The sequence below is a fragment of the Camelus bactrianus genome, chromosome 18, assembly GCF_048773025.1.
Source record: "Camelus bactrianus isolate YW-2024 breed Bactrian camel chromosome 18, ASM4877302v1, whole genome shotgun sequence".
NCBI lineage: Eukaryota > Metazoa > Chordata > Mammalia > Artiodactyla > Camelidae > Camelus > Camelus bactrianus.
Window position 1 is genome coordinate 23351446 of NC_133556.1, and position 25968 is coordinate 23377413.

General features: G+C 39.1%; 1 protein-coding gene across 1 annotated transcript in view; it reads left to right on the forward strand.

Annotated features, from left to right (window-relative positions):
- The first annotated feature begins 16426 nt into the window (after positions 1-16426).
- The window catches only part of PDXDC1 (pyridoxal dependent decarboxylase domain containing 1), a 44915-nt gene continuing 35373 nt past the window's right edge, over positions 16427-25968 (forward strand). The window contains exon 1 of the mRNA XM_074346309.1: positions 16427-16669. Coding sequence (XP_074202410.1) covers positions 16649-16669 — 21 coding nt within the window. The 5' untranslated portion in view covers positions 16427-16648. The remainder of the gene's footprint in view (positions 16670-25968) is intronic.

The following is a 25968-nucleotide window of genomic DNA, read 5'->3' on the forward strand; positions in this document are numbered from 1 at the left end:
GTTACCAAGATAGCGATGTATTTTACATGTTTACATGCAAAGAATTCACACTTTAGACACACACAGACTGATTGTGTAACGGTCTTTGGAGACATTGTCAGAAATTAAAATTTGAGCCCTCTCATGAACGTGAGGTGGGGTTCCTTGGGCCCACTGCCTTCTCTTCAGAGTTTGTGCCTCAATGAATATTACCTCCCCAGCTCCCAGGCACTGTCCCAGAAGCAGGGGGTCATTGTAAACTGAAACAGCACATGTAATCTCTGACCTCATGAAAATCAGTATCCCTTTGCTTCCTTTCCCCTCTTTTTCCTTCATTGTCACATCCAACTCCATTCTCATTCTCTCTCTCTTCTATTTGTTTATCCTATTTTAGTTAATTATTAATTTGTTTTCATTTTTAACTTTACATTTTGAAATAATTCCACTTTTTACAAAGTTGCAGAAATACTACAGGGTCCCCTATACTCTTCACCCCAGCTTCCCCAAATATTGACATCTTACATAACCATGGCACAATTATTAAAGTGAGGAAATAGGCACTGATGTAATACTATTTCCCAACTTACAGATTTTATTCAAATGATTGCCAGCTGTCCCACTAAAGTCCTTTCTCTGTCTGGCATTCAGTCCTGGATCGCTTTGGGTTGCACCGAATTGTCATAGATCACCTTCCTCTCTAATCTGGAGCACTAACTGATTATTCTACAGATTGTTCCTCAATTTGTCAACCCTATTGTTATGTGCTGAATTGGATGGAATGGGCCCTAATCCAGTCTGACTGGCATCCTAGTAAGAGGACATTTGGACCCACAAAGAGACACGATGGCTGTGCACGCACAGAGGAAAGACGGAGTGAGGACACGGTGAGAAGGCAGCCACCTGCAAGCCAAGGAGAGAGGCGTCAGAGGAAACCAGATCAGCTGCCATCTTGACCTTGGACTGCTAGCCTCCAGAACTGTGAGAAAATTAATTTTTTAACCCACCCAATCTGTGGTGTTTTTTTCTGGCAGCCCCAGAAGACTAACACACTCATTCTCTTCAGTTCTTGGGAATCTGCCAATTTCTGTGTTCTTTGACCCTTTCTATCTGCCCATATGCTGATTTCCATCCCTCTGCTTTCCCGGTCCTAGTCCCAGACAAATCTTTCTGTCAGATGTCCCCCAGCTAGGCAGGCTCCTAGCTCACACCTTTCTTTGTTTATTATTTATATTCCCCTTGTATTACTTTTCTAAAGTTGTGGCAACGAGTTACCTCAAGTTTGTTGTCTCAGAGGCTTTGAGGTCAGGAGTCTAAAACGGGTCCTTGGGCTGCTTTCCCTCCAGAGCCCATGGAAAAGAGTCCATCTCCTTGCCTTTTCCAGTTTCTGGAGGGCACCCTGCACTCCTGGATGTCCCCTTCCTCCATCTTCAAAGCCAGCAGCGTGGCATCTTCCAGTTTCTCTCTCTCTGTCATCCCACTGTCACACAGTCTTTTCTGACTCTGACCCACCTGTCCTCCCCCTCTTAGGAGGACCCTCCTGATTACATTCAGCCTACCTGGATCGTGCAGGATCATCTCCACGTCTCAAGATCCGTACCAAGGGTCATCTAAAAAGTCCCTTTTGCCATCTACAAAGTCCCTTTCACCATGTAAAACAACATGGCCACAGGTTGTGGGGATTAAGACATGGGAGGTCATTGTTCATGTCTTCTCTGTAATGCTTTTGATCTACTGGCAATTGATCCCATTCGCTGAAATCAAACTACCACATTTCTCAACACATTTAGACTCCAACCATCCATTGTCCAGGCAATGGTTCATTCATTCATTCAATTGATCAATATTCATTGAGCACGATTATGTGCCAGGCACTAAACTATGTGCTTGCGACAAGGATTTGTATTTGCAATGCTTAAAAAAAAAAAAAAAAAAAAAACTAATTCCTGCCTAAATTCTAGAAAGGTAAGGTCTTCATTAGGAAAAAAAGAAAATCTCCCTAATGATTCCTACACAATTCCCTCAACCAATATTGCTATTGAGAAAAACAGAACAAAATTGGGGACTGGAAGCAGGAAAGTAGGATGGGGGAGGGATGAGGGTTGCCAGGTAGAATACAGGACGCCCAGTTACCTTTGAATTTCAGATGAACACCGAGTAACTTTTTGGTGTAAGGATGTCCTGGTGCAGTATTTGGGACACACTCACACTAAAAAATGTTCACTGTGCATCTGAAATTTGAAGTTAACTCAGCACCCTGTATTTTTAAAATTTATTTTGCTAAATCTGGCAGCCCCAAAGGTATGGGACCATCATTCACGGAGAGCCAACTGCATGTGTCAATTCTCCACGAAGCACTTGGAAACATGAGCTCATTTCCTCCTCACAGAAACCCAGTGAGGCCGGGGATTGGTAACCATCCATAGAGGCATATGTCCTCCAAGATCTATGGTGATCTTTATGAAAGAACTCAGACATATTTACTTAATGGGAGTTGAAAGAAAGAGAAATGAATACTTCGAAGGCTGAGATGGTTCTACGTGTATTGCTGTATACTTGTCTCTTCCCAAAAGCAGTAACAGATGCAGTAGTTGAAGACGATCTAATTCAGTAAAGACGCTAAAGAACCCGCCTGGCCTTCAAAGGAGAAGAGATGCTCTAAGATAAATTAATTCATTACAGGGATGCTTCATCATCAGCGCAAGCTGTGATTCAGAGCCCTCTGGCAACAATGAGGCAACACATTGATGAGACATTAATATCCCTGAACAGCAGGGGATAACCAGGCAACACAGGGCTGTGTTAAAATGTAAAAGAGGAGTTTTGTTAGGAGCTCTTGCAGTGGGGAATAAAGTACTGATGTGGGAATTGAGCTTCAGTTTACAACTAAGGGCCACATTAAACATACATTAAGATGATTACAAGGAAGCTTATGGTAACTATTATTACTTCATTTAATTTCATAAATGAATCAGGGCTTAATAGGAACCACCAAGTGGGCTGCAGTGTCTAAAATCTATCTTCTCTTGCTGATCAGAAATTTCTGCTGAAAAACAAAAGGCTACTATGCTTAAAGGCTCCAAGCCCAACAGGTCTGTTTTCCAATAAGCTGAGGAAGCGATCAGCTTCAAAAAAGGTCATGGAAGTTCCTCCAGTCCCTTCAATATCACCTCTGAGACAAGTTGTCTCTGGGGCTGTAGGTACAGAGCCAGAAACTGAAGCAACTATCTACCTGAAATGAGGCTGGCAAAAAAACAAACAAAAAAAACTTATCTAACCTTCCTCTTTCATGATTTTCTCATCCACCTACCCCTTTATTCCAGAGCCCTTCATTCTTTTCTTTTTAATTGAAGTGTAGTTAATTTACAACGTTGTGTTCATTTCTACTGTACAGCAAAGTGATTCAGTTATACATATATATTCGTTTTCATATTCTTTTCCGTGATAGTTTATTACAAGGTATTGAATATAGTTCCCTGTGCTATACAGTGGGATCTTGTTGTTTATCTATTTTACGTACAGTAGTTTGTATCTGCTAATCTTAAACTCCCAACTTATCCCTCCCCGCCATCACCTTTCCCCTGCAGTAAAAGAGCCCTTCATTCTTAATGGAATTTCTCCAGCATCGATCTGAATGGAAAGGGGTGCTTTGATTTGAAGCTGGGTGTGCCCAGTAAGTACAAGGTTTTTGCTTAGTATGGCCAGAGATGAATAAAAAGAGCTATGCTTTATGCAAATGTTAATACGATTTTCTTTTTTAAGTATTATTTTTCTTTGGATGGTTCCTGGTGGGTGGGATTGAAGTTATGGAGGTGGGAGTGGGAGGCACCAGCACTGCTGACTCCCTTTCTGAATGTGCACAGGAGAGAGAGATTGGGGGCTTCAGCTGGAAAAGTCAGGAGGGCAGGTTAGAAGGAAGAGGATACAAGCCTGCTTCCCACCAGAGCCTGAACGTCTCCTGTTAGCAGAAATGATATGAAGTGATTTTGTCATGAAATCATGGCATTTCAGCTCTGATGTGGAAAAACTATGCCTAAGAATTCTCTTTATGACATAAGCAACTCTTACACCCATAACATTGGCACCAACTATGTGAAAGATCCTTGGATCCGTATGATCATTTTCAGACCATTTGGACACTGGCCGGAGTGAAAACAAAGTACTGAGGTTAGAATTGTATCCGTCCTTCACTCTTGTTTTAGAAGTTTCGAACACTTCCCTGGCCTCCTATCCTGCCCCCAGTAGAATACTCAAATGTGGCAACAGATTTTTTTTTTAACAGGGATAGTGGATATCAGAGATGCCACTTGCAACTTGGCATTTTGAAATTGTGCCATTTGGAAAAACTATTTGAAGTAGAGTGTTTCTCTGGTCCAGGAATTCTGTTTCACCAGCTTTATTTCAAGTAACTATTCTGCCCACATTCGTGTGGGATAATAGAGCAGCCAATTAAATTGATCTCATTAATTTTTCATTGTTAAGCTTTGGGAAAAGAAATACCCTTTTAAGTCCTCCTAAAATACATAAAGAAGAGATAAAAGAAAAATCCTGAAATTATGAAAAACCCAGCATTAGAGATAGCTTTAAATATAGTGTATATTCAAATATGCAAACAATTAAGAATTTCCACATAAAAGGTGGAATTAATTTCAGAGTTTTCTTTTCCGTTTATGCTTTTTTGAACCTCTGAAGCTTCAATTACTATAGAAAATGTCAGACTCCACTGATATGTGGAAGAAATAACTAATTAGTAAAATAACAGTTTAGAGATGATCTTAGTACTCTGATCCAATCAGGAGAGAGAAATCACATTGTAATTAGAACAGGGAAAGCTTAATACAGTCGATTCTTATTACCTGAAGTAGTTACATTCTGTAAACTTGTTAGGAGCACTAAATTAGCAAACGCTGAACCATTACTCTTAGGGGAATCACAAGGTTAATTTCCTTTGAGTCTCTGGTCACATTTCATCAACTGATCAACACATAACCTTGCTGTGTATTTCTGGTGGATGTATTAACATGAACTCTCAGTCTACAACATTGTAACTCCTGCCAGAGCAAAGCTTATCAAACAAACACAGGTGTTTTCTACAAAACACACTTCAGAGCCTGCTTGCACTTGGGAATGCTCACAGTGCTGCAGAACTAAGCTGCAGAGCTGGAGGACCATTTTAAACAGTTAAATCACTGACAAAAAGCACAGAGATATGGGAAAGTAAGCACTAAATAGACTGTAAAAAGGATGCTTGTTTGAGAGATGCAACAAAAGGACCAGGCATCACTTTGTTTGACTGTGGCTGGGAACATGCAAGCTGGGTGGTTCAAATTTTTTGCTGCTCTGAGCATGTGTGTCAGGAGTATTGATTTGGGAGATCAAAAAAAATTTTAACAAGTAAGTGAATTTGCAATTATGGAGTCCCCATGTAATGCTTACTGACTGTATAAAGAATTGTTCACAGGGAATTGGAATAATGAGGGATTGGGTTATAAGAGAACTCTCAGGAGTGTAGAAACAGCAGATATGAGGACCAGCCACTACCTGTAGGACTGAGATAAAAAACCCAGGGAAGAACCATGAGATCCTGATCTTGCTGGGCAGGCACAGCCCTGACTCACTAAATGGCAGAGATATCAGTTGCTATAATGCCCTGCCAGCCAGTGGAATTTGCTGGAGATCTGCCGTCTAGGGTAAACTGTTGTGGGATCTCATTGGAGGTATGCTGCTACAATACAGTGACTTATAATAAGAAATAGGTCTGTGTCCTGTTTCACAGAGTTTCTAAAATGCTTGGAATTTCCTGAGTGATAAGAGCACCCAGAGCATCTTTTTATCAGACTGTTTGGTCTTCTGCCCTCTGTACCTGAAATAGCTCCAGAGCCTTCAAACTGTGTGTCTTATTATTCCTAACAAGCCCGCCTCAACCACACCTGAGTTTATATTAATGAGGTGACTTTTGGACCGCCTCTAAGGGTGGAATTGTTGCAGGGGAACCAGTCATGCCACTAGAGGGTTGGAACTGAAAGTTCCAAAGTCGGGTGAAGGGGACTGAACCAATCACCAGTGGCCAACAATTTAATAAACCACGCCTATTTAACAAAGCCTCGGTAAAAACCCAAAAGGATAGGGTTCAGGGAGCTTCCGGCTTGGTAAACATGTGGAGATTTGAGGGAGCGCAGCCGCCAGAGAGGGCATGGAAGCTCCGAGCCCCTTCCCACAGACCCTGCCTATGCATCCTTTTCATCTGGCTGTTCCTGAGTTGTATCCTTTTATAATAAATTGGCCATCTAGTAAGTAAAGTGTTTCTCTGAGTTCTGTGAGTCACCCTAGCAAATTTATTTAATCTAAGGAGGAGATAAAAGAAACCTAAGATTTATATCCGGTTGGTCAGAAACACAGGTAACAACCTGGACTTGTGATTGGCGTCTGAAGTGGAAGTCTTGCGAGACTGAGACTTTAATCTGTGGGATCAGACACAGTCCCAGGTAGATAGTGTCAGAACTGAGTTAAATTGTAGGACACCCAGCTGGTGTCACAAAACTTCTTGATGAGTGGAAAACCCACATACCTGGTAGGAGTGAAGTAGTGTTGTAGTAGAGTGTTGAGAATAAAGGAGACAGAGAAGGAGTGAGTCTTCCCTTACATCCAGGGGACGCTGTGCTGGGCATTGAAGGAACCACCAGCAAGAAGCAGGAGGGAGGGGTAGTGGTATAGTTCCGTGGTAGAACTCATGGTTAGCATGCATGAGGTCCTGGGTTCAATCCCCAGCACCTCCACTAAAATAAATAAGTAAATAAATAAACCTCATTACCTCCCCCCAAAACAAAAACAAGTAAGTAGGATATTCTTTTAAAAGAAAAAGAACCTGGAAGCAAAACCCTTTCCTCCTGCAATGTCTCTCTAGCACACTCTACTGACAAAACTTAACATTGTGCCAGCTGGCAAAGGAAAAATATTTAAAGGGTTCAGATCCATTTTTACAGAGCAGGCAAAAAGAATGTATTGGAGTCAGGAAATGATAAATTAATAACTAGCACAAGAACCATTTAATGTTCTCTTTTGAAGTGACTCTAGAAAATGTATGGAAAACAAAAAAAAAGAATTATTAAAATTAACATTTTTAAGGTTATCTGCTATTTCCAACTTTGATTATTTTTAATAGTCTTTTCCATGTATTCATATAATTTTTCCTTAAAAAATTAGGCTTATACACAGTATTTTCTTTTGTTGTTGTTGTTTTTTGTTGTTGTTATTTTAGGTCTTTTTTTTAGGGGGGAGGTAATTAGGTTTATTTCTTTGGTTAGTTATTTTGATGGAGGTACTGGGGTCTGAGCCCAGGATCTCATGCATGCTAAGCATGTGCTCTAACCACTGAGCTATACCCACCTCTTGCCATACATGGTATTTTCTTAGCAATCTTTTTGAATTAACAACGTACCCTCTTTCCATGTTAATAAGTAGGTTATCTACATCACTGTTTGTAAAAGTGTGTCTTGATCAAGTTGACCATAACTTAACCAATTTTTATTATATTGTTGGATATATAGATTGTTTAAAATTTTTTACCACTATAAATAATGCTGCTATGACATTCTTATAGGTACATCCTTAACTATGTCTTCAGTTAAAATTTCTGGGAGCAGAATTTTGGGGACAAAAAATGTATATTTTAGGGTTTTTTGTTGTTATTACTAAGTACCAAATTGCATTCAACTGGATGTAATTAAAATCTATAAAAAGTTTCATAAAAATTTGAAATTCTACCAGTAATGCATGAGAATATTTTTTTCTACTCCAATTAACAGTAGATGCCATTATTAAAAACAAAAACACTGTTAATTTGATAGACAAAAAAATTCACTTGCTTTTTGCAGTTTTCAGTCACTAGTAGTGTTGACACTATTTCATTTTTATTGACCATCGGCACATGATTTTCTTTTTTTATATTGTCTGTTCATGTCTTTATTGATTATTCTTTTGGGGTACACAATGTTAGAGAAGGCTGAATTCTCTCATAAAATATAAATAGTATGAAACAAATGAAAGATAAAATTACCTTTTTATACTATTTCACCTTTTTATAATGTCACCTAAAATATTCAATATACTTATCTCAAATTCTACTTAGGGGAAGAAAGTCTTAAACATAAAATGTAATTGTGTTTAAAATGTTTGTACAAAGTTTTTTTCATACAGCTGCATCAATCAATATCTGCTCCAGATTTTCCAAGACTTCATGCCCAATCCTGCTCCAGCGATCACGAGGTGATGGTAGAGTGTGAATTGTCAGAGGTGCCCAAACATCAAACAGAGGTCCTTTGAGTAACAGAGAAATTGACAGAAATGCCTTCCTCAAGGTCTTGAAAATTTAATAATAAATTGTTGATGGTAGTAGTTGGTTTTGCTTAATTTTCTTCTATTTCCAGCTAGTTGTCACTGAACAAATATGCTGAATGTTTTAGAACAAGGATTTCAAATTTACAGCCCAAGGCATGGATTCATTCATAATTTACTCTCTATTCTTTTATCCTGTTTTATTTTCTTTATGATACTATGATTGATTCAACAAAAGATATTATAGAGCTCTTTGTTATTCCTCCATTCTGTTAGAATGTGAGATCCACACACACAGAGACAATCCCTTTTAATCATTGTATCCCCAACTCCTAGAATATTGCCCGGCATGTAGTGGACTCTCAGAAAATATTTGTTGAATCAATGCATTCAATAATTATTCAATGAAACCCTACTCTATCCTAGACATACATTGGGCTGGCTAGACTGGGGAGGTAAAAATCAGTGCTAGGACCATGAAGTGTCTTTAACATGTGATACTCATTAAGACCAGATTGAAAATAATGGAAATGTTTAGAAATAAAATCTGCACATCGTCCCAGTGAGTAGATTCATTATTCATCATTCATTCACTCCACAACTACTTGTTAGAGGCGACCTGCTAGTCACTGGGAACAAAATAATGTTAAAGACAGACTCCATCTCTGCAGAAATGGCATTTATAGTCTATCAGGGGAGACAGACATTAAAAAACTAATTAATTACAGTGAGGCTAAGTACATTCAAGGAGTGGTGTGGGTGCCTATGACTACTTATATTTCCCAGAGAATAACAGCTGAGACCAAAGAGGTAGAAAGGGGCCGTACCACACTTGTGGGCCATGCGAAGGATGCATGCTTTATTCTATCAGCAACGGAAGGCTTGTACTCAGAGCATCCAGGTTCTCTGTTTAACAGACTACTCTGCTTGCTGTATGGCTGCATAGGTCACTTATATAATGGCAGCAGTCCAGGTATGGCAGGAAAGATAGAGATATAGACAGCTTTGAGAGATATTTAGAAGGTATAAGTGACAACAGTAATTGGATGGGGTTGGGGAAGGGGGACTGTGTGAGAGAGAGATACCAGGGTTCCTGGCTTGAACCACTGGGTGGATGCTGGTGCCTTTACTGGGAGGAGGAATGTTGAGGAATCAAACATTTGGGGTGGAAGAGGATGAATTCAGTTCAATCACTGTACAGGCATACACATACATAACTGAAAGAGAAGTTTCAGAAACAATGATTACCCTTACTACAGGTGGTGCACTCTGATATTTTTTATCAACTTTATTGAAATATATTTTACATACAATAAAATACATGCATATTACTTGTACGGTTCAATGGGTTTTAACAAATGTATATACCTCTGAACTCTACCACAATGAAAAATACAGAACATTTCTATCACCTCCAAAGGTTCCCTAGCACCCCTATGCAGTCAATTCCCTTCCACCCCTGGCCCCAGGCTTTCTGTCACTGTAGATGAGTTTGTATTGTCTAGAATTTCATATAAATGGAATCACGCAGTGTGTGTGTGTGTGTGTGTGTGTGTGTATACACATACATATGTATTAACTTATATTTGGCTTCTTTTACTCAGCATAATGTTTTTGAGATTCATCTATGACAGAAATCAACAAACTACAGCCTGCAGGCCAAATCTGGCCCACTGCCTATTTATTTAAAGGTCCAAGAGCTAAGTAAGAATTGTTTATATTTTCAAACAATTTTTAAAAATCAGAATAAGAATATCTCATGATGTGAAAATTATATTAAATTAAAAAATCAGTGTCTTTATATAAAATTTTATTTGGACATGGCCGTGACTCATTTTTTTATGTGTTTTCTATGGCTACGTTAATGCTTCACAGACATGAGTAGTAGTTGTAACAGAGACCAAATGGTCTGCAAAGCCTAAAATATTTTCCACCTGGCACTTCACAGAAAAAGTTTGCTGATTCCTGCTCTATGGTATTCTATATATTAGGAGTTTGTTCCTTTTTATTGCTGTGTAGTATTCCATTTCCATTGTATAGCAGACCACAATCTATGTCTTCACCTATTAATGAACAATTGGGTTCTTTCCTAATTATCCTCACCCCATATGTCATGTGCTCTGATGTTTTCTATTCCAATTGATCTTTTTAAAAATTGCTAGACATGACCCAATTAACTGATTTCACGACCCATTAATGAGGTGACTCCCAGTTTGAAAAGCAAGATGTTAAGAGCCCAGGTACAGATGTTACATGAATAATGGAGGAAGAGAGTGTGTAGAATAAGAAAAGAGAAGGGCTGAGGGCTGAGGAAATCCAATGATTGTATGTTGGGTAGAGGGAGAGGGAACCCCAGTAGAGACTGAGAAAGGGCAGAGAGAAGAGGACAGCCAAGAGAGTTTGATATTTGGGGATGCAAGGAAAATCTCCATTGCACAGAGAGACAATTTTCTTTTGGGTGGAGTGAAGGCAGCTGAAGTGAGATTGAAATGAATTGATGATATGTGTGTGATGAAAATTGAGACCATGAGAGTCACTGGAAGAGGATGTGGATGTGGTCCAGGGAGGAGTTCTTGTTGGCTTGTTTTTGATGTAATAACCATATGAATGTTTAACGCATACTGAAAGGTAAGTATAACCTCAGTTTTACCAATCAGTAATCTAAAATAGCAGGAGGTTAAGCAACTTGCCCAAGTAGCTTTCACTCACACACTTTTAAGAGCCCAGATTTATTAGAATCTACAATCTGAGCTCTCATAATGTGCAATACTACCAACCAGGGAAAAGCCGGCCCATGCATAATTCAATATTTATTCCTTTGATTTTTAAGTTTACAGTTGAAAGAATACTTTTATAATCTTTTCCAAGCTTCTTGGGAAGAAAAAAATGAGTATTCATTATCTGAGATTTGTGAATAAGAAGAAATTCATCCATTTTTATATCAGGTAAGGTCCTGGTCTATAGGACATGTGTATGAAGAAAAAAATCACTAAGCATTTGAAATATCAACACAAGGATCTTATAAAAACAGGTGGAGAACCCACGTTGGTGGACATTCTACATTACTATTTGGCCTGTACTCTTGCCTGTTGTGAAACGCAAAGACAGAGGGACTATTCCGGAACACACTGTTTCAGACTTTCTTTTACTCTCCAGTACTTTACTGGGACAATTGTCAATATCTGAATAGAGTCTATTGATGAGAAAAGAGTATCAATGTTAATATCCTGATTTTATTGCTTGTGCTATGGTTGTGAAGAAGGACATCTTTCTTCGGGGGAAATATACATTATTTATAGATGAAAGGACATCATCTACAAGTGACTATGAAATGATTCAGAAAAAAGTATGTGTACTTTTATATATATAGGGAGAGAGAGAGAGAGAGAATGAAAACAATGAAGCAAATGGGGTAAAATGTTAACATTTGGGGGATTGGGGTGAAGAATTTTAAAAAATTTGTATTCTCGCAACATTCCTACAAGTCTGAAATCATGTCAAAACAAAAACAAAAGTGAAAGTAGGGTGATGTGAAATCATATCTTGGACTTACACTCTTGAAAACCTTCCTCGAATATAAAAATGTATATGGTATAAGAAAATTCACAGCTCTTCCCATTTAGGTCAGAATTAATGTAAAGAATATTAGTGCCTGTTAACACAAAAGGAGAGAAAACTGGGTACTACATGCCTCACCATCTCTGAATATGTCCCCAAAACTTCAAATCTGAATCTGATTAAGCCTAGGTCCAATTGCCAATTTGCAGGAAATACAGAGAACACAGGAAAATCCAGACTAAGGGAAATTAGAACAATAATCTGGTGTCTTCAACAAATCAATTGCAAAGGAGAAAAAATACATAGGAAAGCCTATAGGTTAAAAGAGTGTATATATGTATGTGTGTATATATATGTGTGTGTGTGTGTGTGTGTGTGTGTGTGTGTATATATATATATATATGGGTTTTGTTTTATTTTTGTTTTTAAGAATGAAGCAAAACTGTTGTGTTTAGGGATGCATGTTTGGGTGATCAAACTAAAAAAATAGAAGTACATGATTACTATAAATGTTGGAAAGTGGTTATTTTGGGGGGCACAGGAGGTCTGGGATTGTTTTTGAGAGGGGTTCCTGGGGGCTTATGGGGTGTCTGAGAAGTTTCCTCTCGTGGAGGGGGAGAGAGATGGTGATGATAGTGTGTTAGTTAATGGCAATTCATTTCTTTTAAGCTGTTTTCTATATTTTAACAATAAAAAGGTTTTTTTGGTTTTTTTTTAAACTATGTTAGTAAGTGTGGTGTAACTGAGGTAAGGTAAGATATAAATGGTCTCAGGGTCGCCATCTCAAGTTGCCTTTAGGGACTGCAGACTTCTCTGAAATTTTTAAAATATTTTAAAATGAGTGAAATCTATTTTTTATAGGTAATTTAATTTAAAAATTGTTTAATTCATAAGAGAAAATACATGCAGGTGATACAAATTCAAATAGTGCAGAAGAACATAAAATGAAACATTGTCATTTCTTTTCTCTCATCTTCAAACTCCTTGTCCCATTCCACAGAATTTACCTTATACTTTGTAAAAAAACAAAAAACAAAACAAAAACCTTATGTCTGTTTCTTAATTTAGAAAGAATCTATTGACTCCTTACTATAAAAATAAGAAATTTACTGTCATTTGCATCAGCTTTCCTATCTTCTCCAACTCCTGATTCTTGTTAATTTTATTTCTTCTGGAGTTTTCCTCTATGTTTTTAAATATTGTACTTAAAAATTTGAATCTTGACTTAGCCCTTTTGGAGAGTATCTATGTACTCCCTGGAATGAAGTTGTGGATGTTAGTGATTCCACTTACATTCCTATTCACCATGCCTCTTCCTGCCCACTTTTTGGTAATTTATTATTTTTACATGGCCATGGTGAAAAATAAATACATCTTTCGTATGTGTCACTTGGTTGATTCTAAAAGTTAAAGACTGAAAAACAACATCTATGATATGGTTGTGTAAATATTATTCAGGATTCAACAGAAATCATGTGAATGAACCCACAGGGAAAAATAACCACAAACTTCGTTTACTTGGTTTGCTTTTTTGCCTAATCAGGAAAGGTGTGTATCAGCACATATAAGCCCCCACAATGAATGGTTTCACATTCTGGCGTCCTACACTATTTTTCTCATCTCTCTGAACTCGCCCATTAAATGCTGCATCATAATTTATCAGCTTATGTATCTGTCTATCTACAAGCCAAATAGTTTTAATTTCTTTTGTCAGGAGTGAGTGTGTGTGTGTGTGTGTGTGTGTGTGCACACACACATGTCCAACTTGAGTATAAAATGAAAGCTATGCACATTCTCCCCAGAAAAATGTACTCATGGAAAATGGGGTATAGTTTCAGGAATCTCACAGACTTCCGCCTGGATTCCAAAGTAAAAACCTCTGTCCTAAACAGTGTTTTCTTAAGGACAAGATCTTATCTTATTCTTGTATTTCTAGCCTCTAACTGTCCAAGATGGCAGTCTATAAATATCTGGGTAAATAGTGAATGAACCAATTATTCCCACTTTTTCATGTTGGATTTTAAAGTCTACTTTTAAAATAGAAAATGTAAGTTTCATCTCCCTAGTACTTGTTTTGTAGAACCTACTTTTTAATATAATACACTGTTTAAATTATGGGGTTTTATTTTTTTATCTTTATTAAAGTATAGTTGATTTACAATGTTGTATTAGTTTCTGGTGTACAGCAAAGTGATTCAAATATATGCATATATGTATATAATCTTTTTCAGATTCTTTTCTATTATAGTTTCTTACAAGTTACTGACTTTTTAAAATTGAAGTATAGTCAGTTTACAATGTTGTGTCAATTTCTGGTGTACAGCATAATAGTTCAGTCACACATATACATACATATATTCGTTTTCATATTTTTTTTCATTAAAGGTTACTATAATATATTGAATATATTTCTCTGTGCTATACAGTAGAAACTTGTTATTTATCTATTTTATACATAGTACTTAGTATCTGCAAATCTCAAACTCCCAATTTACCCCTTCCCACATATAGTTCCCTGTACTATACAATAGGACCTTGCTATCTGTTTTATATATAATAGTTTGTATCTGCTACTCCAGAACTCCTCATTTATCCCTTCCCCCTTTCCCATTTGGTCACCATTAGTTTTCTATGTCTGTGAGTCTATTTCTGGTTTGTAAGTTCATTTGTATCATTTTTTAGATTCCACATGTAAGTGATATCATATGATATTTGTCTTTCTCTGTCTGATTTACTTCACTTAGTATGATAATCTCTAGGTACATCCGTGATGCTGCAAATAGCATTATTATTTTTTATTTTTTATAGCTGAGTAGTATTCCATTTACACACACACACACACACACACACACACACACACGCACCCCACATCTTCTTTATTCGTCTGTCAATGGACATTTAGGTTGCTTCCATGTCTTGGCTATTGTGAATAGTGATGCTATGAACATTGGGATATATGTATCTTTTCAAATTAGTTTCCTCCATATATATGCCTCCATATATATATGGAGTGGGATTGCTGGGCCATATGGTAACTCTATTTTTAGTTTTTTAAGGAATCTCCATACTGTTTTCCATAATAGTTGCACCAAACTACATTCCTACCAACAGCGTAGAAGGGTTCCCTTTTCCCCCCACCCTCTCCAGCATTTTACTGTTTGTGGACTTTTTGATGATGGTCATTCTGATGGGTGTGAGGCGATACCTTATTGTAGTTTTGCTTTAAATTTCGCTAACACAAAAATAATGCGTTTTTAATCATACCCAGGCTGAGGTGCTCAGGAGTGAAATGATGTCTTCCATCTTGGAATGTATCAAAACTTAAGATACATTACGGATAGATAGATGCAAATACATGGAAATGTAGACTCTAGGCAGTAAGCTTAAGTGTTCACTGTACAACTCTTTAAACTTTTCTTAAAGGTTGAAAATTTTCATTATAACACTTGGTTTGCTGAAGCAGAGGTACATGCAACTTTTAGATCTTGGAAGACAGAAACCTATCATCCTTCTGTTTGCAGAGCTCTTTGGAGAATCTGAATAGTTCCCACGGTACACTCTAGACCTGCACACAAGGCTTATTTTGGTAGAAAATAACTTTATTAACATAACCGGGCAGTTTATCAAATGCAAGTTAGCTCAAATATGTGATTACTCCGCTGAAAATGTAACCGAGTCATTCATACAGATTTCAGAAGAGATGGGTATAAAACGGGAGAGAAAAGGAATGGGTTTTGTGGCTGCAACGTCATCATTGGTGTTCTAGCGGTTAATTGTTTTACGGACTGCAACCGTGATAGACTAGTTCATTTCAGTTTCCCTCGTTTAGAGGGAATAATAAGCAAATATATGTCCTCTCTCTCATTCCCTGGAAACATTGTGATTATATAGCAGGGGTGGAAGCGGCTACAGAGGCGGTGTGTGCAGTGTACAGGCGCTGCAGTCAGAGCGCTTGAACCTGCCTAGATCTGTACCGTGAAACGGAGGTAATGATGATCCCTACATCATAGGGCTGTTGTACTGTAAAACTGAAGAGTAGCAGCTGATCTATTATTATTATTGTCTAACAAGTCATAATTGTGGCCTGACACGAAGGAGGCTGAGCCAGTTGTCTCAAAGTCGTTTCCCTCTAGAAGTCTGCTGTAAGGTCAGAGACGAACAACTCAGCTCTGATTAGCGCCTTTTCTGAGCAGCGGCCACTGGTGAGAGTTCTACACCTGAAACCCTGAAACCCCTGGGTACCTAGGAAACTAAGGATGCTGCGCATGCGCGAAGACGTTCCCTCTCCCCTCCCCTCTGTGATGAATCGACTGTTCCATTCCTGAAGGATGTTGAGAGTGGGGAAACTTGGAAGCCTAGGCCCGGAAGTACAGGTGATTTACTAGTATCTCCAGCCTTTTACTACATGAGTGATGACTTGATTCATTATACTTCTACCCTGACGCCCGTGATAGGCTTCTGAAAAGAGTTTGGGCGGCGCCACCGTCCACCCTCCCCCTCTCACCTGGGAACGTTTGGGATGGCCGGCGTGACGGCCAGGTACGGAAGCCTGGAGGGCCCCGCCCCCCAGCGGGGCCCCCACGCCTCGCCCCGCCCCGTCTCGGACCCGCATTCCCCTCCCCGTGGCACAGCCAGGCAGCTCTTCCTCATCTCCGCCCCGCCGGCCGCGGGCGCGGGGGACGTCAGCGCTGCCAGCGTGGAAACGGCGGTGGGGCGCGGGAGGCGGAAGTAGCGCCCGGGGCCGCCGGGCCTGCATCGGGCTCCGCCGGCCGCCTCAGCCATGGACGCACCCCTGGAGAAGGTCCGTACCGGGGGTGGACGCGGCGCGGCGGCCCGAGGCGGCCACCTCCGGGTCGGCTGTTTCCCAGTCGCGGGCTGCCACTGTGACTGGGGAGGGGGCCGGGGACTAACGGGCCCGCCTGAGGAGGCTTAGCCGCGAGGGCCTGGTCACGTCATGCGGCCGAGGGTCTCTGGGGACCCCGTGGGCCGGGAGAGGCTGGGCCAGGTTCTACTTAGGGCCGCGAGCGACCCAGAACCCAGTCCGGGGCTGCAGGGCCGACCTTGGGGCCTGCGTGGGCTCGGCTCGTCCTCTCGGATGACAGAGCTGACAACTTGCGGCCCCAGAAGCGCCTGGAATGACGCCCCAGTTGTTTCGGAGCCAACTGCAGACCTGTAGGCTGTGTGTGGCCTCTGAGTTAGGAAGGGAGATAACAAAGCAGTGGTTTTCCATCCGCCATGTGTCTAGGAATCACCTGGGGACCTTGGTAAAAATCCCAATTTTCAGCCCTCGTGTCGGAACCTCAGTGGGGGCGGGACAGGGACCTGTGGGTTTAACGAGTTCCCCACGTGATTCTGATGCGGTGGTTTGTGAACTCTGATTAAGACCCCTGAGGTCAAGGAGGAGGCGGGGCTTCTGTAGAGGGTGAATTTCGTTTTGGGGATACTGCTGCTCCGCAACTTTATGGCACCCCGTTCCCGAGGCGAGGGGAGACCCTCGGGTAAGTGGGAAATCCACTAGCAGCAGCGTTTTCCTCTGGTTTCCGCTTGGGGGAATGTACCTGGCTGACCGCTCAGGCCTGTGATACAGATTCTGATTGTCTCCAATTTAGGGCTTGGATTTCTTCATGGATACTTTACCTTTAGACCTGGATTTTCTTCCCTCCCTCAAAGCCCTTCTTTCTACTCAAGTTTGGGAGTCTGCTTGTCCAGACCCAAATTTCCATATATGTGGAATTCAGGAGCAATGCTAGTGTTTTAAGACGGCTTTATTTTAATTTTGAACTGACAGAAATAACGTATTTTGTCACTTTTTCAAAGCAGCAGCTGCTGTAGATTTGTTCACTTGTCACTGAAGAGTTGAAGGGAGTAATTGTACAAGTTGAGCCAGATGTCTTCAAGTGCACACAATGGTATAGCCTACGCCTGGGTGGTTTCTCATAAATTGGCTGGAAGGAGTCAAGAAAGGATAAAGATAGTATGTTTTTCTTCCGCCGCCTCTGTAGTGAACGTTATGTTTTTCTGGCTAGGAATAAAGCCTTTCCAGGCTTTTGATTAGCACAGTGTCTACCTTTTGGTGGTACTTTGAGTTTCAGTCTAACTCAGTGATTCTCAACCACTGGATAGTTTTGTTCCCCAGGGGACATTAGCCAATGTCTGGATACATTTTTGGTTGTCACAGCTGGGGGCTAGGGAAGGGCCTCTGGCAGCTGGTGGGTAGAGGTCAGGGACGCTACTAACAGGATCCTACATTGCACAGGACAGCCCCATACAAGAGGGTTATCTGACTCAAAATATAAGCAGTACTGAGGCTGAGAACCTCTGGCCTACATCATGTGTATAGTAGTTGAATACAAAATGATGCTAAAAATGTCCCCTCAGTGTTGTTTCTTTTCCAGTTTCATAAAGAAGATGGGGCTTTGTGTCATTTCAGTTAGAAGCCTAAAGAACTGGAGTGTTCTTTCCTCCAAGAATAGTTCGTTATAGGCAGACCTGCAAAACAGTGGGTTGGAATCCTGCTTTAAATATTACTTCTGTGGTGTCTGCTTAGTAGATTACAGTGGTTGCTCCCTAAATGTTAATTGATGATAAAAGATCTTAAACTCTTCAAATGAAGATCTGAAGGGGTACTGAAACTCCAGTGTGCTTAAACCTGGAGCAGTCACAAAAATTTCAATGATTTTTTAGGAATTCAAAATGTGTGGGCTGGAAGTTTCTGCCTTCGGCTAGTGTGGAAATTCTGAATGTAAGTTTTTCAGAACTAGGACTGTATCTTATTTTTACATTCCCTGAAGCAGTAGGGGGATTTACATGTAATGAACAACTTCTCTTGGTGCTAAGTGGGCAGAAAAGAAAAAGCATTGCTATAATATGAATGTTGAAGATTTTGTGTTCTGAAAAATAGTTCGAATCAAAGTAAAACACTGAATTGTGTCCATTATTCTGCTTTCTTTGAGGAATAGATTATTCTGGGTTAAGTTCTACATTGCTAATATAAATTTGAGAACTATTTGTGCAGTTCTGAATGATCCCATTTAAACTGATCCTTGCATAATTTATACTGGTTACAGAAACTACAATGTTACTTGATACCCAGCCTCTAAAATTTCAAGTAATCTCTCTCTGAAATGTAGTGTGCTATCACTATTTAATAGAATCACTCAGTACATTTCCTTTGGTCCAAATATAATTTTGTGCCCTTGCTTTTTCTTTAGATAATGTGTAGACATGAGGACCTGCCATTTTCTTGTGTTGATTTGCTTATCTTTCACGATCTATCAGTTTTCTTTTTGTATCTGAAATTAATGATGGCTTGAGAAACTAGAGATAGATTTAAAGGGGCAAGGAATTCAAACTAGAAGAGTAGGAGTCTCAGCCCTCCTCCTCCCTCATGTCCAGCTCATAAGGAACAAGTCTCACTGTTTACTTATGTTAATGTTCAAGTTTAAAAAAATGCCACAGGAAGTAATAACTCTGATTCTGAAGATCTTAAGGTATTCAACACACCTACATACACTTCTTAGTAGAAACCTCCTACTTGAAACTTGTAGAACAGCCCAGATGTTTTGGTGTTGCTTGGAAAATCTCATTCTTCCTGAGTATTATGTTTAGACAAGGTGTATTGCAGTTTGTTTTGCATTAGTTCCAACCCTGAGTAAACTTAGAGCAGATGTCTCAACCTTGGCATTACTGACACTGAGCTGGATAATTCTCTGTCGTAGGAGGCTGTCCTGTGCACTGTAGGACGTTTAGCAGCATCCCTGGCCTCCACCCACTAGGTACCAGTAGCATCCCCTTTCCCCAGTGTGACAACCAAAACCTCCAGTTGAGGCAGTTGTCCCCTGAGGGAGAGGGGATCCCCCTCTAGTTGAGAACCACTTACTTAGAGAATCTACAGCTGCACTATCCAGTATGGTAGCCACCAGCCACGCTTGGCTAGGTAAATTTAAATGCAATTAATTAAAATTAATTAGTGTGACAGTTCCTTAGTCACACTACCCACATTTCAAGTGTTCAACAGTCACAGTGTTGTTTGTGGCTATAGTACCGGGCAGTGCAGATAATAGAACATTTTCATCACCACAGAAAATTTTACTGGACTGTGCTGTAATATAAAGCAGGGCCAATTTATTTATTGTGTATCTAATTCTTATCTCTGAAAGAGGCAACTTTGACCCTGTTTCTAACCTAAATAATTACAACCCAGCCCATTTTGGGTTCTTGTACTCACCCTGAGCTAAGTTCCCCTCTCCCCCTTTGCACCTGATTTTGGAAAATTCTGTTATCACCTTACTGTTCATAAGTTTGTAAGGAGCAGTAGGAGCTGCATGGATGGAATATAGCTGATCATTACTGATGAGGACTACCAGAATTTCTATTCCTGCTCTTCACTTTAAAAGAACCTGCATTACCAACCTTGAAATGACCAGTGTTTGTGGTATGCCTTGGTTGATCCCACTCTTACATAGACTAGAAGGACTTCTGTGAGATGATAGCCTGTCATTGTGGCGTTCATTTAGAACCAGCCCCTACATCATAATTGAGGGTTTTGCATACAGGTTCATGGTAGCTAAGGTGGTAAATGATTATCATATGCTGGGTGTCAGGGGAAACATGGCACAAAGTTCCTGATCCTAAAACTTTATGGCATCAGTGATTCTTGATTTATTCAAGATTGCAGAGTTAGTTAGCAGCAGAGCTATTGGTGTGCGTCTTGTGTATGTTCCACCATGTCTAGGATTATGAGTTATAATTATAGATAGCAGTTGCTTAAGCTTGGTGTCATCTGTTCTCATGCAAAGCAGAAACCTGTTTTGACTTATAATTTTTATTGCAGGCTAACTATGATCAAAGTCCAGTGCTGAGAGAGACATAAGAATAAGACATGATCCCTGGGGGAAATTACACTCTAGTAAGAGGCATACAAGTTTAGACAAATCCTTGTATAGCCAGGAGGAGAATTAAGAATCACAGGAATTAAGAAACAAAATGCACTGAGTGACCAGGAAAGATTCTTTAGATAGAATATTTAGTTCAGAATCATGGCTTTTTTAGGGTTTGTTTTAAATGTAAATATAATGTAGATTTTTACTTTATAATATGTTTGTGCCTGTTATTGGTGGTAAAACGTAAATAGAGAAAGGAAAGCTTTTTCATCTTTTGAAATTAGATATAAAAGAGATGCCTCCAGTCACCCTGAAAATAGCCAAAAATTCCTTTCAGAAATTTAAATTATTTACCTTAAATTAACTATTCTCTCCAAGCAGTATTCAAGGACCATAAAATTATTTTGAGTTTAAATTTTTTGTTTAATTCATGTTACTATTGCAATCGTTATTTTTGTTTTGTGGCAAACATGAAGTGTTTAGCTGCATTAAGGTTAGATAGTCCTTGAGGTCTAGCCTGGACCCCATCCACTTTTTATTTCTGTGGACAAGGCATTCTGAGTTTCAAATGACTGAGAGTGAAGTAAACTTTTCTGATATCTTTTTCCTATATGCAGAAAAACAGAAACAGTAAAACAAAGCCTTCGATCTGAAGGCACAACTCAGCAACATTAAACATTGTGCTCCAGTAAGCCTTTCAGGAGGCTGGTGAGACCGAATTACTTATTAGACTGGACATGGTAATAGGTGCAATCATATGAAATTGCTGGTTTTTGCCCACTAGAAATAGCTGAATATTGGCAGTTTCACAGTTTACAGTCACACAGTTTACAGTTTTACACAGTAAAAGTCTGAAGGTACGTAGAGGCTTCAGGCATTGATGCCTTCCTTTCCTCAGAATTCTTATTCTTAGGGTAAGATCAGCAATGTTAAACCTTTTTAATTCCAATTCAGTTTTGGAAATAATGATATTGATAAGGGTGATGGGTATCTTTATTGTTCTGATTTGGTCCCCTAACAAGTCCTACCTAGGAAATACCTCCTTTAAGTATATCTCAGTGAAAGACTTACTTTTTCCAGTGACTATAGATAGCATACTTTGCTTTAAGCAATTTTTTTTGTTGTTTTCCAGAATAAGTACGATTCCAGACAAACTGGTAGACTTTTTAGAAATAGAGCTTGCCTGTTGTGATATTTTTCCATCTGCACAGTTATTGGGAAGCATTTACTCATGATAAAATGTCTAAGTGAATTGATTCTCCAGAAGTGGTGGTCTCTTGGAATACATGTTTTGAAATTTAGACTTGGATCCCAGACATTCCCAGCATTCATCTTAAGGCAAATGAACTGAATGCCCCCTTATGCTGTCTGCATACTTCTGTCAATGCCAGGTTTGATCTGGTGTTACTAACTTTGCTGCCTCCTTAACGCTACCAGGTTTTAACCACTCTATTGTGTATTTTTGCCCCTTCTTTTTTCCTATATGTTCTTTTCTGCCTCTTTTCTTGAGAGATTTGTGAGGTTAAATACTAACACCTTATGTAATTTGCATATCCCTTTTCAACTAGAAATATGATGCTTAATGGGCCAGTAAGTACAGTATGTCTTCATGTTCTCACAGACACACTCAAGCATAGAATTCATGATAGTCAAAAATAAGATTTTCCAACAAGAAGGATTTACTGTGAAGCACGGGAAACTGTATTCACTATCTTGTAATAACTTATAACGGAAAAGAATCTGAAAAAGAATATCTATCTCTATATATGTAACTGAATCACTTTGCTGCACACTTGAAACTAACACAATATTGTAAGTCAACTATATTTCAATAAAAATTTTTTCTTACAAGACAGAGTGGGAAGTCCCTGATTCTTAATTAAATACTTCTCTGTTGAAACTAGACAAAAGTGTTTTAAAATGTAGAAATTGAGGCTCCAGTGAGGTTAGTCAGGTTTGCAAGGTGCTAAATCTCCTTGGAGAATCCTTACCATTTTCTCTCATTGTTGACCCATAAGGAATAGCTGTGTTCCCGGAGCAGCTGCGGCTGCTCTTGTTGCTCCTCAGAGATGTGTAGTATTTGGGCTACTTGTTTAGTTGGCAGGCACTCTGTTTTCACCGAGGAAAATGTATAGTTTGTTGGCAAGTTGATAGTTGCATGGTTATCACTATCCATGGTTAACCTTGTTTAGAAAGCTGTGGAAGGCAAAAGGATACGTGGAATGTTGCAAACATCAGTTTACAGCTTTTTTTGATCACTTTGATCAGTTCCAGAAAGGTAGTGTCTTTTATGTCTAATGCAAACATTGGAAACTAGCATTTGATAACACTAAGGTCTTCTGTCTGATACAATCAGAGGGTATTCTCATATGCTTTAGTTTTTCTGTCAGTAGTCCTAGAACCCCTCAAAAATGAACATTCCTCCCCTGAAAAAAGTTTATTGAAACTGCAGTATTGTATGCTTCTGTTGTTGTTGAATGTTGTGATTAATGTGTTTTAAAATTACATTTTAGGCTTCCCCTTTTCTGGGCTTTGCTTCCTTTCGAAGGTTTAGCTCTGTCTTTCTCAAATAGTTATTCATATACCATCTTTGTGAATTTTGTCACATCAGTGTACCACTTGTACTGTTATTTGCTTAACATTTCTTTTCAATTGAGTTTAAATCAATTCACTCTCCTTTTTTTTTTAATTGAGGGACAATTTACAAACAATAAAAATACCCACTCTCGGGGGTGGGTATAGCTCAGGGGTAGAATGCATGCTTAGCTCGCATGAGGTCCTGAATTCAATCCCCAGTACCTCCACTAAAAATAAAGAAAGAAAGAAACCTAGTTACCTCCTCCTCCAAAAATTTTTTTTGAAAAAAATACCCACTTTAATTATACAATTTGAGTTTTGGCAATTGAGTATAGTCACATAACCACCAGCATAATCAAGATATGGAACACTTCCATCTCCCAGAAGTTCCCTTGTGCCCCTTTGCAGTGGATTCCAGATCTGCTTTCTGTCACTACCGCGTACCCTCGCACACCCCTTCTTTTTTTAAAACTTAGGTTTGTGCTAAACAGTAATGTTTATGAATTCAGGGTGTAAAATACTATTTTTTCCCTAATTCATGTGAAAGTAAATAATATTTTTTGGTTGTACTTTGGTATCCTGACTTCACTGGAGAAAATGTACACAAGAGTTTGATTAAGGATCTTGGAAGCTGAGAAGCAGTAGTTCCCAAATATTCGGCCCTAAGATTTTTATTTTTCTGCTGCAGTCCCCACTTTTGAAAGGTTATTGTAACTTCTTAGTTAACAAACTTTATTACCAAATGATTGTTTATCCCATTACTAATAACTGTATGCTAATTTTAAGTAACATCCATAAAATAGTGGGTTTCACCCCCCTCCACACAGACACACACTGCAGGTTACAGTCCTATATATGAGATGTCAAATCAATTTAGCAGGTCATGACCAGCAGTTTTTTTAAAATGAAATAGAATAAAATGGTGAATATAATGTATTCTCAAATTATAAGGGTAGGAATAGTACCTGTGTTACTTCATAACTAAGTTGATGTAATTTTAGCTAAAAGCAAAAATAACTAATTTTTTATTAATCTATGTAGCCTTATACCAAATTAATTTTTAATTTCCCACTAACTTTTTTGAAAAATTGAAAATTACTTCCTGACCTCCTTAACTGTTTTATCTTGCATTTGACTTTCAACTTTTTTCCTCCACCATTTACATGGTGAGAGTTTTAATGATACTTTAACATTACATGTATACTATTTCCTCTGATAATGGCAGGATGTTTTGATATCCCACACTGACTGAAAGTTATGAAAATCAACTAGTATAAAAATGATTGTTGAAAAATTGGTTATAAAAGGATGAATGGTGGGGCTTGTGTTAGAAAATGAGCTTTCTAGTTCTGTGACAGTTATCATGCAAACAATTGAATGGTTATCTTGAGAAGCCTGGAAATTGCATTAAGCCATACCATGCATCTATGTTAGACATAATTGAAGCAAAAATACTGACTCCTCATCATTACACAGCAGAATCAACCATAGCTGAAGTATAATTTATAAATGACTAACAGTCTAATAACTGTTTCTGAGTTTTCAGTAGTGAGCATGTAGTGATTTTCTGTTTAGAAGGTCAACCTGTAGATACACACACTCCATAAACGCTTTGTTGCACTTTTTGGATCTGTTTTTAAACTATATAATTACTACAAGCCTCTTTAAGGCTGAGGGACCCAGAGTGAGAGGGGGCCCTAGGAGTCTAACTCAGAAGTCTGTGTTGGCTACAGCTCCCTTTCCTAGAAAAGCATCTTGAAATGCCACATTCATACTCAGCCTGGGTTGACTTGCTTAAAGGGCAGTAGGAGAGATGATGGAAAGGAAATAGACTGAATGCCAACTGGCCTCAGAAGTGATGGTTAGAATCTATTGACTTTTTTGTTAATAAAGGAACCTTTTTTCAGAAATTGTTTCTAGTCGGCCCTAGATTTTTAGTCAGGTCACTGTCCTCAGGATTTAAGTGAGGGGGAAATGTATTCAGATATGTTTATAGGTAGGAAAAGAAGTCTCTTGTAGCAGTTTACTGTGTGGACTTAAGCATTGAGACTGGTGCCGTAGGCTGTACCTGCACTGCGAGTGCACTCCTTTCAAATTATATGTTGTCTTTCGTTTTACCTTATAACTCATGTACAGCCACCACTGCAAACATTGGCATGGCCTTCACTCGGCGGAATAATGGTTTAAGATATGGAGTAAGCATTTTAGTGAAGGCTAGGGTAACTGTAAATCCTGGTTTGCCCAGGACTGTCCCAGTTTATGCCTATTGTCCTGGGTTAATTATTAATATTACTGCCTTGCACTCTTAAAAATGCTCTGGTTTGGGTGGTAAATTTATGGTCAACTAGTTAAGGCTGTTGTAGAATGGAAATTTGATGTGTAGGGAAAGTCTTCTGGTTTACTGACTTTTTATCTAGGTGAAAACATCAGTCAAGCAAGGATTATCTTTAAAGTGAGACCTTAGCTCTCATCATGACTTTTGAGTACAGACCTTTTTCCCGGTGTGAGTTACTTGTTTACTTACTTGATAAAATTGAAGAGCAGTTTTGCCTGGTGGTTAAGAGCACTGGTTGTAGAGTAGTCAGTACAGACCTTGTTTTATATTCTGGCTGTAAAGCATACTAACTCTGTGCCTTTGGGT